The sequence below is a fragment of the Glycine soja genome, chromosome 4 (assembly GCF_004193775.1).
Source record: "Glycine soja cultivar W05 chromosome 4, ASM419377v2, whole genome shotgun sequence".
Classification (NCBI taxonomy): domain Eukaryota; kingdom Viridiplantae; phylum Streptophyta; class Magnoliopsida; order Fabales; family Fabaceae; genus Glycine; species Glycine soja.
This window is the reverse complement of record NC_041005.1, coordinates 1,704,932-1,723,172: the sequence shown is the minus strand read 5'-3', so window position 1 is coordinate 1,723,172 and position 18,241 is coordinate 1,704,932. Positions and strand designations below refer to the sequence as shown.

The 18,241-nt window shown below is 30.5% G+C and overlaps 3 protein-coding genes across 4 annotated transcripts; 1 reads left to right on the top strand and 2 right to left on the bottom strand.

Moving 5' to 3' along the window:
• The first annotated feature begins 4,905 nt into the window (after positions 1-4,905).
• LOC114408287 (UPF0496 protein At1g20180-like) lies at positions 4,906-6,617 on the top strand. The gene is made up of 2 exons (XM_028371326.1): positions 4,906-4,948; positions 5,312-6,617. Exons 1-2 carry the CDS (start codon positions 4,906-4,908, stop codon positions 6,343-6,345), a joined length of 1,077 nt encoding a protein of 358 aa, XP_028227127.1. The 3' UTR covers positions 6,346-6,617.
• Positions 6,618-8,392: 1,775 nt separating this feature from the next.
• LOC114408552 (FAM206 family protein-like) lies at positions 8,393-11,283 on the bottom strand. 2 transcript variants are annotated; one of them, XM_028371643.1, is made up of 6 exons: positions 10,962-11,282; positions 10,793-10,841; positions 10,568-10,694; positions 10,125-10,195; positions 9,898-9,970; positions 8,393-8,808 (listed from the first exon to the last, which is right to left on the bottom strand). In XM_028371643.1, exons 1-6 carry the CDS (start codon positions 11,131-11,133, stop codon positions 8,695-8,697), a joined length of 606 nt encoding a protein of 201 aa, XP_028227444.1. In that variant the 5' UTR covers positions 11,134-11,282; the 3' UTR covers positions 8,393-8,694. The 2 variants fall into 2 exon arrangements, with proteins under 2 accessions (XP_028227444.1, XP_028227445.1); XM_028371644.1 differs by lacking the exon at positions 9,898-9,970 and having other exon boundaries at positions 10,962-11,283.
• A 3,558-nt stretch (positions 11,284-14,841) lies between these two features.
• LOC114408550 (expansin-A11-like) lies at positions 14,842-16,753 on the bottom strand. Its single transcript, XM_028371642.1, has 3 exons — positions 16,513-16,753; positions 15,966-16,287; positions 14,842-15,444 (listed from the first exon to the last, which is right to left on the bottom strand). Exons 1-3 carry the CDS (start codon positions 16,652-16,654, stop codon positions 15,138-15,140), a joined length of 771 nt encoding a protein of 256 aa, XP_028227443.1. The 5' UTR covers positions 16,655-16,753; the 3' UTR covers positions 14,842-15,137.
• Positions 16,754-18,241: the final 1,488 nt, after the last annotated feature.

The window sequence follows — 18,241 nt, the reverse complement described above, 5'->3', positions numbered from 1 at the left end:
AGGAATAAAAAATTACATCAGAATCCAGAAACACACCCCAAAAAGGTGCTAGTAATACTCTACATAACTACCTTGAAACCAGTTTGCAACACTATATTAGACAACCTTTTCTCCTTGGCTAACTTCAATCCTTGATGCACTTCCCACAATTCTTCAGCAGAGGGAGAAGCACGACCAGTCTTCTTAGCAAAACTCAAAAACTTTGTTTTTCAGAGGTTTACTTCGAACTTACTTTCACATAAAAATATTCAAATATAAATCACTTTAAGAATGGTTTGGATAATTTTTAATTTAAGAAATACTTTGTCATTTAAATTATCTGTCAATATATAAAAATTTATTGATATCCTTTATAATTGTTTACAGTTAAATTGTTTTAATACTTTCTTAACATATGATCTTAAAAAGTTGCCTATAAATTAGTATTCATTTTCTTTGCATGTAAATTAAAATAGTTATCTTGAACGGCAATGTTTTCACTGACAATACATATTTTAACAATAGTTTTTTAGGAGTTTTTCTTCTAAAATGGCATCTTTTAAGATATTTTTTTAAAAAAATTGTCTCTTTCAATCTATCATCTTTAATATATATAGTTCTAACTTAAATTTTATTATTTTTGTAAAATAATTTATTAATAATTAAAAATAACATCATATCATAATATAAATTATTTATTATAAATCTAAAATATAATTTATATATTTTTACAAAAATAATTTATATGTTTAAAAATAATTATTTGTTACAAAATTTAATTATAATATAATATATATATATATATTTAAAAAATTATTTATTATAAATTTTAATTATATAAAATAAATATTTATTTTGTGCAATACTATTTTTCAATAATTTAATAATGTGGTTGAAAATTGTATCAAAACAATGAATTATCAATGAATTATTTTAGGTGGTTCATGTTTGATTTTTCTTGAGCAATGTCTTGCACTCAAATCTTATGTATCCAAAAAAAAATCTATTAGAAGAGTTAATGTCACAAGAATAACATATGATACAAAAGGTGGAAAAAAATATAATAAAACTATGATAAACTTTTATACTATTTAAAGTCCTACTATATATTTTAGATTTTTTTTTTGAACTGGTTGTAACAAAAAAAAATAGTTATTTTGAATGAGAGCGTTTTTAGGATATTTTCTTAACTAATATATTTTCTATTTTGATTTAAAATTTCCAATATTAACTTTAATTCTAATATTTTATAAAATGAATTATTAATAATTAAAATTAACTTTACATCACAATATAAATTATATACAACAAATTCAAAATATAATTTATATATTAAAAAATATTTATCTATTAAAAATTTGATTATAATATAATTTATTTATTAAAAGAATATTTCCTATAAATTTTAGTTATATAAAATAAACATTTATTCTATACGATCCATAGACTTAAATAGTAATGATGTCAAAATCATGAAGAAATTTCACTCCTAACATGCTGAGTCTACAACCGACTAACTCGCCAACAAATTTTTGTATTTCGTTTTGATATTATGGACCCACTTTTTTATCCATTTTTGTTTAAAAAATAGGTTATATATTATCAGTGTAAATTATTTTATATTGTAAATCAATCATAATTTTATTTTAATAACTTTTTATTTTTATAATAATCATCTTCAAATTCATATAAACTATGATATGCAATTAAATAAGAATATAAAATCATTTTACATGAGCACATAACCATTAATTTTTTATATTTTTTGGCTTGAAAAATACTCTATTTTAATAATATTTGATCATCATATATAAGTTTTTTATCAGTAATCATGCAAAACCGTTCAAAAATCACGGGAAAAGTCACCCAAAAAAGTAATGTGGGTCACAACTTATACACTTCTTGAAATAGTGATATTTTTAATTTTGAAGCACGATTTTAAATATTTTTTACTGATTTAAATTGTGTCTCATCAAATGCGTTTATATGAAAAATATTGAGCTTAATTAACTTCCAAACCAAAAAATTGCCATCAACATGAAAATTTGAGCCTAACATATAATCCTGAATTTGAAAAATTATAGAAAATGTAGAAGAGGGTGAACGATGGACACGCTCAAAGCCTGCTCTTGTTTATGAAGAGTCTTACCTCTACAAAGATCCATTTTGACGTCGTTTGTTGATAATTTCCCATTATTATAATTAAAAAAATTATTTTATTTTAGGAATGGAGTGACTCTAATGGTGCAACGACTCTAGTGGTGCAACAAACTTGAAGTTGGAACATTTATCAACTTAAGAAAATAAAATAGATAATAAGCAACAACAATAATCATATCTCATGGATACATCAAATAACTAACTAAAAAAATGAAAAAGTAGTATATTCTATGCTATCATTTCTTATTAAGATCATTATTTGATCATAAATCTTCAAAGTTGTTAAAGTGGGTCAACCCAACTCACTTGAATTGGTTCACCATGTGTTGTTTGAAAAGCGAGTTAATTGGTCTACCTAAAATAAAATATAAAAAAATATTTTGTCTTCAAAGTTTAAATTTATTAGAAAGAATAAAGCGTAGCTTTTGTATTAAATTTTACAAAATTATATTAATTTTTTATTTAACGGGCTAAAAAGCCCAAAAAAGAAAGACTACAAAAAGAAACTAATTGGGAGTGATTAATCCTTTTAGGTCATATTTACAAAAAAAAAATTATATCAAAATGAATTCTTTGTAAAATAAATTATTAGCATATGTATAATCCAAAGTTAAAAGGATAATTTGAGGACATTGCAGTCAGACCAAAAAAAGGATAAATCAGTAATTTTAAATAATTAAAAGTTAATGTGACACATCCATAATTTTAAATTGTCACATCAAAATAAAGTAATAATTTAAAATTATTGATTTTCCACGTTAACATTCAACAATTTGAGATTGTTTGATACACCTACCCACAATTGTTGATAAAAAATTGTAGAATATATGAATATACATTTGTTTAAGTACACCTGAAACAACATTATGCTTAACCTTCAAACAACACTATACTTAGCTCCATTTTGAGCAATAACATCTAGATTAGTGGGTCCTAACATTTGAATTATATATGCAAAAAAGGGTTATGGAAGGAAAAATTATAAGAGCAAAAACCTACATATATATAATTAGGGAAACAAAGAACCCACTTAATGCAAATTGTTGTTTTGATGCTTAAGTGTAATGTTATTTTCAAGTGTATTTGAACTAATATTGATTCATATATTGTGTACTTTTTAATTACATACATAATTAAGTAGCACGCATATAAATCAACCATTGCAGATAATTGGATAACTGTATCAACGAACCAAAAATGTTAAATTATTGAATATTAATGTGACAAACCAACAATTTCAAATTTTTTTTTTGTTTTGATGTGATAAAATAATAATTTAAAAATTTTACTTCATTTAAAATTATTATTTCATTTTTTTTATTAACTGGACTGTCAAATTTTCAAATTATGAGTTCAATCTTGAATTTTAATCAAAAGAGACCATACCAATAATTTGTTTTAGAAAGAACTTAATTTAATAAATAAGGATGTAAAAATGAAATCACTCCTCAAATCACGTGGCAAAGGCACATAGAAATATTGAACGAGAGTTGCGAGACCCCACGTTAATACGTTTATATGACGCCATATGTGCTTTGTATCTTGTACAGAAACTCGTTCGTTACCAATGTTATCTCATGTTAGTATCCCAGCTGTTTTGCAAGCAAACGTGAATTTTCCAAAACCATCCACCATTTTGTGCTAGTATAAAGGCTTCATGCCCAAGTTTTTGCAGACTTAATTGGAATATAAATCATTTCATATGATTTGTATGCGTGTGGGTAATGGTTATATTTACGCAATATTTATTATATGGGTTGCAATTAAATCTTATTTTAATTTTTACTGATATATCTTTATTTTATTACATACAATTACACAAATGTAAAATAATGTGTTTGCTGCACATTAACACGGACATCAATATTGTTAATATATTAAAAATATTCTAAATATGATTTTAATTAACAATTATTATAAAAACTAATAATTTCATCATACGCATATTAGAATATATGATTAAATTATAAAATAAAAAATTACTCTAAGATTCGTTGTCTAATTAGACCTCAAAACCCAATAATAGTCCCATATATACATCTTATTAACTATATAATTAAAATGTCATTAATTTTTTCAATAAGAATATTAAACCAAGAAATTTAATCCCTAATTTTGGACATGATTTATTCCAATCATACTAAGTGTGTATTTAGATTGATGATGAGTTGAAGTCACCATAATTTTTTGGAAGCAACAAATAATTATTTTTGTGGTGATCAAATTCACTATGATTTTAACTCATCATAGTTTTTTTATCACCAAATTAACCAAAGACACTCTAAGGTGATGGTTCCAGTCCCCAGGCTGATCCTTCTAGTCACTTACAACTTAATTGACCTAACCGCTTTGGATTAATCAAAACATCAATGATTACTTTGAAATTATGTACGTAGAAGCTTGGTTAACTTGACTAATGACCAAAATACGAAAGAAGTGGTTGAGTTTATATACCGTAGATGAATAGAAATAGATAAATTGAGCTTGTGGTGGGAGCACTTGTCCAGTGTCCACGTGGGAGAACACACCGTGTGAGGTAAGCTAACTTGTAATCAAAGCCCTACCACAACATACTTATTTGTGGTGTAGCAAACTGCCAAATGGATTTCTTCTCTTGTTCTTCAATCTCTTAATTTCTCCCCAAGCCAGAAATATATAACACACCTAGCTCTCTCTTTATATACACACACATATCATACAAAAAGAAGATCAACATAATAACACTACACCTCTAATCTCTAAACCTTTTTAAATTTTATTTAGGAGATGACAAACCCTAGGTGGCTATCTCTCTTGCAAAGAAGAACGGGTGAGTTTAATAATTTCTGCAGCACTTAACTTTTTTTATACGTCTTTCGTTTATGTGTGAGCATGTATGTATACATTACACTTTACATATATATGATCTTCCTTGTTTTTCTTTTTCTTTTTGCTTTTGTTCATCTTCACGAAACTCCCAAATCAGTGTTATTGGTAATTTAATTAATTCGTAGAGAATCGAGCCAAATAATTATCTAATTAATGAAATTCATTTATGCAAATTATTTTTTTTATCGGTGATTAGTTTAATTTGTTAGTTTTATTAGAAATAGGAGACAGGAATTAAACCGGTAATCTCTCTCTTCTCTTTCTCCTTCACCCTTTCTCATATGCAAATTAATTAACCATGCAGGTAGATCCAGAAAGAAAGAACACGAAGAAGGTAGCTTTTGCGGCACGCCAAACGTGAATGGAGAATACCTCGAGGCATTCAGAACAAAGTCTTACGTTGAAATATGCAACATAGCACACAGGGAACTGGGAAATGCAAGCACTAATACTAATTCCTTTAAGATGCACCTTACCGAATATCTTCTAGAACCACCCCAGCAAGAAATTGTAGCAAACATGAAGGTGCACCGTCTTCTGGTGGACTACTTCGAAGCCAGCTTAGAAGCATGCCGTTGTTGCGAGACAATCGTTCAAGCTATCCATCAAACAAGACTTGCTTACGCAAGAGTCACCAATGTCGTTGTCAAGCTAAGCCAAACAGCGCCTTATTATGACCAATCCCAAAACCCTATCCACACACAACTTTCTTCCTTCGTATTATTACAAAATAACCCTTTGTCTATTGTGCAGTTCCATGACATTCACGACAGATACATGACCCTCTTAAGTAGGCTGTTATCAAAGAAAAGGAAAATTCAAAGAATATTAACCATAAAGAGCGTTTGCAAGAAGGTTGGAGGAATCGGTTTAATCGTTTCGCAAGGCGTTCTTATGGTGGCTTTATTGGTATTTGCGTTTCATAGTGTAATTGGGTTTGTGGCTGCTGCACCGTGCATAGTTGGTTTGGTCATGAAGAAGAGATTTAAGAGGAGTTGTGAAAGGTTCAACACTAGAAACTCTTGTATGAAATTGTGTGAGCAACTTGATGTTGCTGCCAAAGGGGTTTATGTGGTGATCAATGAGTTGGACACTATGAGCCGAATGGTTAAGAGGTTAGATGATGAGGTTGAACATTGGAGACAGGTTGCTGATATTTGTGTGAAGAATTACTGTAAGTGTGAAATATTGAAGCGGGTTGTGAAGGAATTTCAGGACAACGAATCTAACTTTTTGGATATGTTGGAAGAACTTGAAGAGCATATCTATTTGTGCTTTCTCACCGTAAACAGATTTAGAAGATTGGTTATGGAAGAAATTATGGGGAAACAACGTTAAAAGAAATTGACACCACTCTTTTGCTTTTATCATAGCGAAGGAGTTTTTTTAGCAGTAGTGCGCGAGACACGTTCGATTAGAAACTTCTGCAATGTCACACCCACCGTTCCTAGAGGAATGTTTCACAAGAGGATTAATTTTTCTTCCCTTCGGGGACCAGGTGACTTTGACCAGTGCTCATTCTTTCAATTTTCAAATAGTCTTCGTAATTCTTTTGATTTTTTTTACGTCTTCATTCATAATAAATAATAAGAATTCTTACTGTACAGTCTCTCCCCTCCTTAATCTTGTTGCCAAGAATTTCTGTTATAAGTCTTGATTCGCATGATTTATTTTTATTCAGCGTGAAATTATAACCTGACGACTCCATCAACTATTTACTAATATTATATTAGTTAAAGTATATTTGAGTTCAAATATAGTACGTAACATCTAGAAGCTGATCTTGTAAAAAAAGAAAAAGAAAAATAAGTTCGGGAGAAGATAATGAAACTATCCTATTTGACACCGAGAAAGAAAGAGAAAGAAGTGTAGCTTTGATGGATGATATGATTTGATAGGGAAAAAGAGATAAAAAAAAATAAAAGGGTATTAAATAGATGTTTATGATTTATAGGTTATAATTGATGGAGTTATAACCTGACGACTCCATCAACTATCCTATCGGTTTGTGTTTTTCAGCGTGAAATTATAACCTGACGACTCCATCAACTATATAAGCATTTTTAGGTTAAGATTCGGACCTTGAATTACTTAGTTAAAAAACACAAACCGATATCACTTATATAAGCATTGTTGTTGGTGTTTATGACATATGGATGTTCATATGTCATTACTCTTGATAAAATAGATGAACACTCCACACCTATAACATGATAACAAGAAAACAAGGTTAAATTACAATTTTGCCTCCCTTTAATTTCTGATTTGCAATTTTAGTTCCTAAAATTTAGAAAATTCATAATTTTGGGGTTCACGAAGAGGAGGTTTTAGGGTTTTGAGCCTAGGAAGAGGAGGGTAAGTAGGGGATATTGAAATTTTTGGGGGTGCAAGAACCAAAAAATGGGTTGCAGGAAATTCCCGGAGTCCTGTTGCTTTTACGTGAACGGATTTGTGAGGCTTTGATTTCACAATTATTTAAAGCCCAAACATAGATGGGCCGAAGGCTAGAGTTAAAAGGGCAAAAAATAATTAAAAAAATGCTTCTCTCTCTTCCTGTTCAGCTCTTCCCTGCATATTTGAGAGGATCACATCTTCATGCGAGACCTACTCGCACAGTCAGACTTTTCATTCCTTCACTATTTAGGAAGGCTCCAAAATAGATGAATGAATTAATGTTAGCTTGTTTTCATTCCTTTTTTTTATTATTTATTTTCAATCCTCTCTTGGAAGTTTCTTCTATTTTCAGTGATATCGAACATCATGGTAGAACATTCTCCATGAAAGTTGACATATAAAATATCAAACTATTAATTTATTAAATAAAACACAAAAAGTTGGCTGCAAGAGTATATAATGGACATCTTATTTAAATATTTTTTTTATATAACATGTGTCAATCCAAATTTTAATTTACTCGTGTTAGTAGCATACATCAAAATATATCGGATAATTGTCTTACAATTAAACATTTAGATCATACTGACGGGATTCAATCTCGATACAAAAACTTTCAAAAAAAACATACATCAAAATATTTGGATAAATTAAGAAAAAAAGCTATACTTATTTAAAGTAATTTTGTTGGTACAATTATTTTTGTGAATGTTTTAATTAAAAAGTATAAAAAAATATTTACTCTTTCTCTTATATATTATATATTTTTCAGGTAAATATGTTTTTAATCTCTTATTTTTTTATTTATCAAAATTGGCCTTAGTTTTTATGATTCAAAAACAATAGTTTTGGTTTCATACTTTATAAATGGTGAACTTCGACTCTTAATTTATTTCTAATAAAACTATAATAACACACTTCTATTAAAAAAAAAACATTTGTAACACTCACCTCTGGCCAGTAATTATCTTAAAAGTGGCCAAAAGTCATATCATCATCATCATCATTATTTTTTATTAATTTAAATAGTTAAAAAGAAGAAATAAAATAACAAAGCAAAAAATAAAAGAGAAAAACCTAAAGAATGAAGTGGATCCAATATCATGAGATTCTTGGTTGCCCATGGGGAGTTAAGAGATTTAACTAATCATCCGGCCACGGTGTAAGGTGTCTCATCATCTACTGCACCTAAAAATTTATCAATTTGATCCAGTTTGTAGCATTTGGGACCTCTCTAAATGAAGCATCATGTGGGGTTAGCACTTTGATTATGGCACCATTCTTGTTCCAGATTCAATTGACTTCCCTCGATTTCTTGTACTCCTGAAGGCTAACAAGGGAAGCCTTGACCTTGAGCCAATCAGCAGGTTTTGGCATGATAATAGCAATGTATCCTTCTCTGCCAGCCTGAAGGGTTGATGAAAATAAATTCATAAGGAGGAGGAATAGAAAAACCTTAGAGAATAGTTCATAGCACAAACTCGTGTATGCTCTAACAATCTCAACGACCCAAGTATTTAGCAGTAGCAACAATCATTTTGATAGAACTGGATAAGAAGATGAATATATAAAAGGACCTTTATACAAGGAACCCTTATTTGAGAGACCTAAACTCTCCCTCGCATTTCCTGATTACTCCCCTATCTGCCCCACAACTCTACCTACTACATCCCTTTATAAACAGTTCCATCCTAATCTATCATATTATCAATTACCCGACCTGCTACTAACTATTTCCCAACTAACAGATTCTTATTAGTCATTAACTAACTCTTAACGATATTTAACTATCAGGACTGAGGAGTGGGTCATTCCCTACTTTCCCTCTTCTAACACATATCAGACAAATCATTTTTCAAAATATAATGTTTCATACAGATGCATCTGCTAAGGTATAGTTATAGATTGGCTCCTTTCCTTCATAGGGTCTTGAGTAGATTGGAGATGGTATCAACCTTCTTAGGTGTGCATACATGAGGTGCATATCTACCCAAGTATATTTCTAGTGCCTTACATGCATTTTCCCACTATCCTATGAACCATAAACACAATTTTTTTTAACCATACTACCACAACCAACAGTTCTCAACATCTCTTTCTTGTCCTTTGTGAACTGTATTTGCATTAATGATTATACTAGTATTAGACTACAGCACCTATAAAATACCCATTGGTCACCATAAGTAAGACTTGAGTGAGACATAAATCTGGTATTGTTTCTGCACAAAGATCCTATTAGTTCACACTGAAACTTCAATAACAAATAAAAATTCCCTATTTAAGTAACCACTACAAGCCAAATTTGATTGTGATTTGTGAAGAATGTTAGCAGATCAAACATAGTTTTGGGTGTCATCATAAAATTTAAGATGTAAGGGGCAATACTGGTTTTCAATTCACCATTGTAATATGCATAATTGCTCCTGTTATAAGAAAAGTTTATCTATGTTATCCAGCATGAAAAAACAGGCTGGATAAGAACTTGGTTATTCTTACCGAAACATTAAGCAGTTCTGGCTGCTTGATTAGTTGTTGATTGATTTCTAAAAGGGAGCCTTTGACGCAACATCTATGAAAAATGACCACAAGTCAAGCTATCAGAAAGTTAAAACTTTAAAGGACATGAAAGAAGAGGAGTTGGCTTACTTGGCTAAGCACACAAACACAGACAGACACATAAACAAACTTTTAATCATATGGATGTATTATAATAGAAAATTTACCTCACAATATAAGTATCATTTTTGGTAGAAATTTTACACAGAGCCGTATTGGACTCAAAGTGTTGTGCGTTCTGCATGAAAACACATCCTATTAAAAGAAGGAGATGAAGAAGCTATTTTTCATAAAGTACAACGCACAAAATTCATTAAACAGTGACTTTATGGCACATGCCTTAGCGAGATCATCAACATATATTGCAAGGAATAAACAACAAGAAGCTCTGCATTCTCGTGAAAACGCCCTATATGATATAACAAGATAAAATTTGCAACTCAATTCACTTGGAGAAATAATGAAAGGATATCATTAACAACGACAAAGCCATTCATTCTAGACTTCTAGTCTTAAAAGTAATATCACTAATATGAAAGCATTTTTCAATTTTGCACTAAAAAACAGAGAGAAGGAGAGTGTGAAAATTCAAAATTGAGAAAATACGTACCTTCTTCCGCTTTCCAGTGACTTTTATCCCGCTGCGATCAGACTTTCCAACATTGAAATCAACGGCTGTGATTCCACCTTCATCATTGAAAGCAATGTGGGAAGGAGCCAACCCAATCACACACAAGCTTTAAGGTAACAACAACAGTTATAGAGAATTAAAAAAAAATACCAACACAATTCAATTCCAAGTAGAATCTCAAAAGAAAGAATGAATAGTATATACCCATTGGCGTGGCGGTAAACGTACTGATCGTGAGCTGGCTTCATGAAATCTGCAATTCAAATTAATTAATTAATTATCCTCATCAGAATTAAATGTTAACCGAACTAGAATCGAGGATTAGGGTTTATGAGAAAAATGTTATGTTATGTGAGTGTGTGAAAAGGATTACCTAGGGCGAAGTAAATGGCAAAGTTGGTTTCAACGGCGGAAGCAGGAGTGAGAGGAAGATTCTGCAAGTCAGGGACTAGAAGCTTCTGTAAGTCTTCCTCTTCCTCTTCGACTAGTTTGGTTTCTGAACAGTTCGATTCGTCGACGATATGGTCCTCGTTTATTGTTGACATGTTTTATTTATTCAAATTTAAATGAGAAAAATAACAACCGCGACAACCAGCCTTCTACAAATAGGGTAACAGTCGTAACTCGTGAGTGGTAACAGAGGTTACAGAACCACCTTACAAGTTACAAGTGAAGTGACAACAACAACGTATGATTGAGGATTCTGTGTTTCTTCTTACATCTGATTGGGCCTCACCCATTTCAATCCAATGTTGCCCACTGATGGGCCACGGCCTCCACATACCTCCTTTTCAATCTGACTTAGGATTGAGGATTCTTTCCGTGTTGCTATTCTCACCCCATCATTTGCTATTTTCTCTACCCATGTGCTGAAAATTTTCTTATTTATGAAAATACCCTATTGATGGAACCATGGAATCGTATTAATGTTTCGTACTTTTTGTACCGCCCTCATTAATATAACATAACGGGAATGTGTTTTCTTTTTGTACTTTTTGCACCTGTCATTATTATAACAAAAATGTGTTTTCTTTTAAACTTTTTGAACTCCCTTGTTAATAAAACAGTGTTTCTGTTTGGTGTATAATAAAAGTGTATAATGGAAATATGTTTTTGTGATATATCCCAATGAGATACACAACAAAAATGTGTTTTCGTTGTGCAATTTTATTAAACACTAAACGAAAATATGATTTCATTATGTATCTTAATGACATACACTATGGATTCACATTTTTGTTGTGTACTTTTATTCAACATACAATGAAAATATGATTCTGTTACATATTGTCACACAGCAAAATCACATCTTTGTTGAACAAACACATGCCAAAAAAAGTGCACCACTCGTGGAGGCTAAGAATTCAAAAATAAGATAGTAGGGGGAGAAAAGTATAAAGGAAGTGAATATTTTTTTAATGTGTGTGTGCATGTGTGTGTAATCAAATATAAATTCATACAATACAAAACATAAGTTCTTAAAATAAAAGCATTTAAAAAACATAAAAATAGTTCAAATGTCTATCAATCCTTTAATTAAATAATTGTTAATATCACTACCACCACCATCATCTTCAAGATCTTCCTGGGTTGACAAGTAATTTTCAACATTGTCATTCAAAACCAAATTGTCAATATTAAGTGCATTCAAAGTTAGATCACTTAAACTTCCTCAAACCAAGTTAATATTGCTCCCACTATCACTTTCGCCTAGAGGTTGCTCAACTTGGACATTGTCTTCATAAAAGATATCATATTCCTCTTCTGTTATCCACACATCATCAGATTTCATATCTTCAAATGGAAGATCTAGCAACAATTTTTCTTATTTGTCTATTTTTCACCTTCAAGTTATACATCACATAAACCAAATCATTCATCTTTTTTTTTATGCAAGTAGTTTTTTCTCTTTGCATGAACCTATAAATAATATAAAAAGCTGAAGATTATAACTTAACTCCAAGTTTGATTCGATTTTATCGAGTTTACTTCGATTCTATTGAGTTTTTTATCGATTCTACTCGATTTGTGATTTTACTCACGATTTAACTCGTACGATTTTATGTTGATTTTAAAAAAATCTAATGATGCAAAATTTGATCAAAATCTAATCATTGATAAAACATGATGAGAAAAGTCAACCTTGATTTTGATCAAATTTTTTAAAAATTACGATGAAAAAAAATAAGATAAAATTGAAGTAAAAATAATTCCACTTCTATCAAAATCTGTTTTACAATAATTAATTTCTTAAAATCAATTTCATTCAAAATTAATTTTGTTATCTCGAATCCAATTTAAATTTGAACAAGAATGCGGAACAAGAACAACCCATCGAGAACTCGTATATTGTTGAATTCAACGCGTCGAAGCCAATTGTGTTGGTGACGAATAGTGATGGCGTGGATTCCCCTGACGTTTGTGTTCCTCGATCGTGAGTTTTCCTTTTCACCTATGTAATTCGTTAGTTCGTGAAATGGTTGCTTAGAGACAAATCGGTTTCGGTTCTAAGAAAATCGTGGAAGTTGCTTCTGCGAAAGTTGGTTGTGCTACCGCCTTTGAGATTTCATGTATTTATAATTTTAGGTTCGTGGCCTATAATAAAATTGATGCAGTCACATGAATTTAATTGTTGTTTTGTTGTTTATAATTCATGTATTCCTCAATTTTAGTTCTAGTTTTGGTGTGGTATCAATTTGGTTCTACAATGGAATATCAATCGGTAATTTATATTCATGTCTTAGTTTGGCGCACTATTTCTATCATTTCCTTACTTCTATGACTGTCGTAAATGGTATTGTACTATAGAATTGCATGGATGAGTTTAAACTGTTCGATGTATTTTATGATCCAAATGATTAATAAGATCAAATAAAATTTTCCACTCATAAAAAACTAAAAGTCCAATAAAATTGTTTGCTAAACATACACACAATAATTATTACTTGTAAAGTCATAAGTATTTTCTAATTTTTTTGAGTGTTCACAGTGTAGAATGTTTACACCAATATATAATGTATCAAAATTATATATATATATATATATATATATATATATATATATATATATATATATATCTTTTATTTTTTATAAGTGTTAATGATACATTTACTAATTTAATAAAAAATATTATTGTTAGATTAAACTTTATTAAAAATCATGAAGTGAAATTTATAAAATGAAATTGATATAATTTTTGATAAATTTAAAATAATAATAAAATATGAAAAAAAATAATACATGATAATCTTACCATATCATCCCAACATGTTGATAAATATTTGTGTTTTAATTTAAAATTTATGAATATATATTAATTATATTAATTCTATTTTATAAAATAAAATATTTATTTTAGATTTTCTTAAGATTTTGTTGTAACGAGTCAACAATTTGTTAGGGTTGTTTTGATACCTCTAAATTGTTATCTAACGATCATATTTTCCAACAGTCATGTATCATTCTGTTGTTGCATAAATGCTTATATCTCTTCCTCTCTAGAGAGAGAATACCGACAGAGTTACAGTCTCGTTCCTTTCTCCCTAAAATTTTATATCTCTTCTCTTGTAAAAACTTATTTCTTGAGAGTAAGAGCATGATTGTTCAAAAGGTTCGGGGATCCTTTCGTTGCACACGATCCGAATCAACGAGTTGTCGCTTGGGAGAGGAGGGCAATCAAATTTTTCTACCAATGCATTGGGGCGTTTTCTCTCTAAAGATCACGTTTACGCACTTAAACCCACGCTAAATTTTTCTTTCCCTAATTTTTTTTCCTTGTGCTTATTGTATGTCATAATGCATTATTCATGTTGTCAATTAAATTTATTTTACTACTGTTATTTTGTTATTTAATTCAAGATTATGCATCTTCTTCGTATTTATTTTCTTTCCTTTTTTATTTTATTTTCCAACACACAAAACATTATAAATGATAAATTTATTAATTTTATAATAATTATATTTAAAATCACACAAATGATAATTTATATCTAAATGATAATATAAACTGTTTTACATGACCATTAAATTCATAAAATATTTTATAAAAAAAATAGTCTTGGTGACATTTTTTTACTTAAATAATAAAGCAATCTCGTTTTCAAGAGAAAATTCAAATAAAAAACTATTGTGCTTTTTTAAGTGTGTGATGCAACTGACGACCTAATAGTCTGGTATGCAGAAACAACGATTTCAGGGAATTAGTGTGGTCCCAATTCCCGCAATACAGCTGTACTAAAAACTCAACAAAAGTGTTCGCATAACAACATTTTATAGTATGGTATGATTCAAACTCTGAATATGTTTACTTTTACGTGGCTTACAGCTGACATATAATTCCTTATAAAATAATAATTCACGTAAATGCAATGCCACTTTGGGCTCCTTCATTAAGGACATCAAGTTCATGGGTTCGGTCTCACTATATTTACCCAATTCAAAAGCAGAGTAGATAGGTGGCGGGCTGCTCCCAGTAAAATAATAAGCACGCCACTGCCGTTTCGTCCATGAGAAAGTCCAAAACCCACAACTCAATAGTTGTTTTGGGCCCTTAAAACTGGACACTAGTAGGGAAAGTCTGGCCAAAAGCCCAATTTGATGGAACAACGTCTTGGAAAAACCTAGTTACACCATCGGTGGTTGTGACCCTGAAGGACAAAGATTGACCATTCAAATACGCATTGGATTGCCAATTAGCTCCCCAGTTTCTTGACATAGTCATCCATCCAGTTTTTGAGCCTTTGATAGACACAGATTGAATAGATCCAGCCCCTCCCACGTTGCTGATCAATACAAGCTCAAAGTAGTCTCTCCCATTCACACTGAACCTAATCCCTCCCTTCTTCACGCATGGAACCCTGCAAGCAAGACAACGTTAATTCATTTGCCACCTACAAAAAATGCTCACCTTATATTCATGTCTATATCTAATTGAGAAAATCATAGCAACACATTTCCAGTTCTATATCTCTAACATACTATTTTTACCACATTATATTGTTGATTGAAATTTATTAAAAATCTTAAATTTTTTTCATCTCATATTTTATTTAATTACATATTAGAAACAGAATCTAAATTATAGTCACCCTAGATAAAAAAATAGGTTAAAAGTTTCACATATGTAATATAAACAAAGACAAAACATATTTAAATCTCACATTGTTAAAATAATGTCGACATAGACTACATAAATAGAAAACAATCCTAATACCAATTTTTTAAGATTAAATTAGAATTAACTTACTTTTTGACACTACCTCTTATAATTTAATAAATTTTAATCAATAGAATGTCTGTCTGTTAGAAAAGATACATGCACCCCTCCGTCTAGTTTTAAAGGTAGTATTATAAGACAGATATTGAATAGAGTTCAAACCTTTGGAACAACACTGGCACGATCCCTCCTCGATAGATACCAATCTTTTCCCATGCGGGTTGAGCCATGTCGAAATGTTTGAGAGGTGGGTTGCACCATCCTCCGTTGTTGTTGGGAAGAGCAAAATTGGGAGGGCAGAAGTTTGTGGCAGTTATGGTTACTGATGCTCCTTTCAAGCACCATCTGGGATCTGTTTGATAATCGCATATGATTTTGTAACACTCCCCACATGAAGCTCCATCGTTAAATATGGCAGTACTTAATGCCGCTGTATCAGTTCCGTACCCTGTCGAATACAGATTCCCATACCCACAAGCTCCTCCTGCACTCATGCAAAAGGGAAAAAACTTTAAATTCTCTTACTTTGTTGTCGTTGAGTGACATGTCAAAAACATATTTTTTTTTATCAAATATAATAATTAGTGCATTCTACACTCAATCATGCGAGTACCATGATATATTTTACAGGGATCGTAAGGGAATTAAAATATAGAAAAATAAACTACTTAATTAGTTAACGTTAAAGGTTACTAGTACTATGACTAACCCATGGTCCCCGAGGCATCGCTACCTCCATAAAAAGTGGCATGGGCATTGGTCCATCCAGAAGGTGAGAAGGCGCTAGTGTTGATTGTGAAACAGCATAATACGAGGAAGCTGCAGACCAAACCAAACATGACTTTAGCCATTAGTATCTTTTTGCTTTACGACGCACTGAATATGCTCAAGTCAATGGCCCCGAGTGAAAAAGAAAGGATGTGATGAGAGAATTTGTATTAAGCACGGAGTTAGTGTTTAAATAAGGGATCAGAGTCGCTAAGGCAACGATGCCACATGTGAATGCCGCAACAAGAAAGAACTGAGAAAAAAAAAATCATTTACTTGCATTATATTTGTGTGTGCATATCGGTACAGTTCTAGATGCCATTCAATTATTCCCACGTTCTCTCGTCTGACACCTCCCTTCTTGCTCACATGCACAAGAGCCGTGAATGCATCCAAACAAATCCAACGATTCATTGCACATCCCCATCTGGTCCTGTCTTTTCTTATTTTCCTTCTCAATCTTTTTCCCAATTTTAGTTCCATCGTTTCATTTGACTTCTTGGTTTGCAGCTATTTGCGGATAAAATGACAGGTAATATTTTTATGCAATGGAGCAAATGTCACTGATGGTCACATGCAAATGCTTGGCAATGTCATAATTAATGAGTAATATCCACATGTCCCATTTTGACTACTAATACAGATTGTCACGACTGTATTATGGTGCTAGAAGTCACAAGCTTAATTGGCAATATCACCGTTGATTTAATTAGAGAATACACAACGTGAATACATATAAGATTGGTTTGATGGATTGGATGGTTAAAAAAAAAAAAAAAGGAGAAAAAACTATGTGAGTTTGATCCCTCCTTCAAACAAAAAGTAATAATAAACTAATAATTGATATTTATGGATAAAAATAAAAATAAAATACACAATGTGTCATCTATATTATGTGCATCTAAAATCACAGTATTGGTGGTTGGATATATATTGTCTCATTTGTGAAATAAAATACTGAAAACCTATCGAAATGATCATTACTTGATTTAATCTAGTGATGACTGGTCGGCACCGTCAAGCAAAGCGAGCGACAATGAAGTTCACATTGGACGCATAGGCAACTACAATCAAGATATAATTCAGTATTCACCGGCTTTCCAATTTTTCTAACTTTCGTAATTTTTTTAGAAAACTTTACTTATCACATTATATTTTTTTTTCTATTTTTCTCTTAATTATGAACATTGTTGAAAAAAAAAAAATCCTGGAAATAATATTATTCATTTTTTTTTTACCTTTTTTTGTTTATTTCTGACTCTTTCCGACATGAGTATTTACATTCCAAAGACCAAAATGCTTGTCGGAGTACGAAGGGATATTCTGTGCGAAAAACATTCGAAAATTTTGACTGTATAACTTATATCATCAGGAACTCCTTTTCTTGAAATCTGTATTGGATTAGTTTGCTGAGTGTTTTTATAATGAATTAGAAATTAATAAATAAAATATAAAAAATTATGATAAAGATATATTAATTGTATCAAATTATATATTTAATGCAAAAAAATATTTTTAATGGGTAATAGAAAGTAAAATTATTAAAAAAATTACCGAAGCAAAATAATTTATTATTAAGAAATATAAAATTCACATACTTTTTATGATGCGAATCTTTATTTAGAAATACTTTCGGTGCAAATAATAATAATAATAAATAGAATAAATAA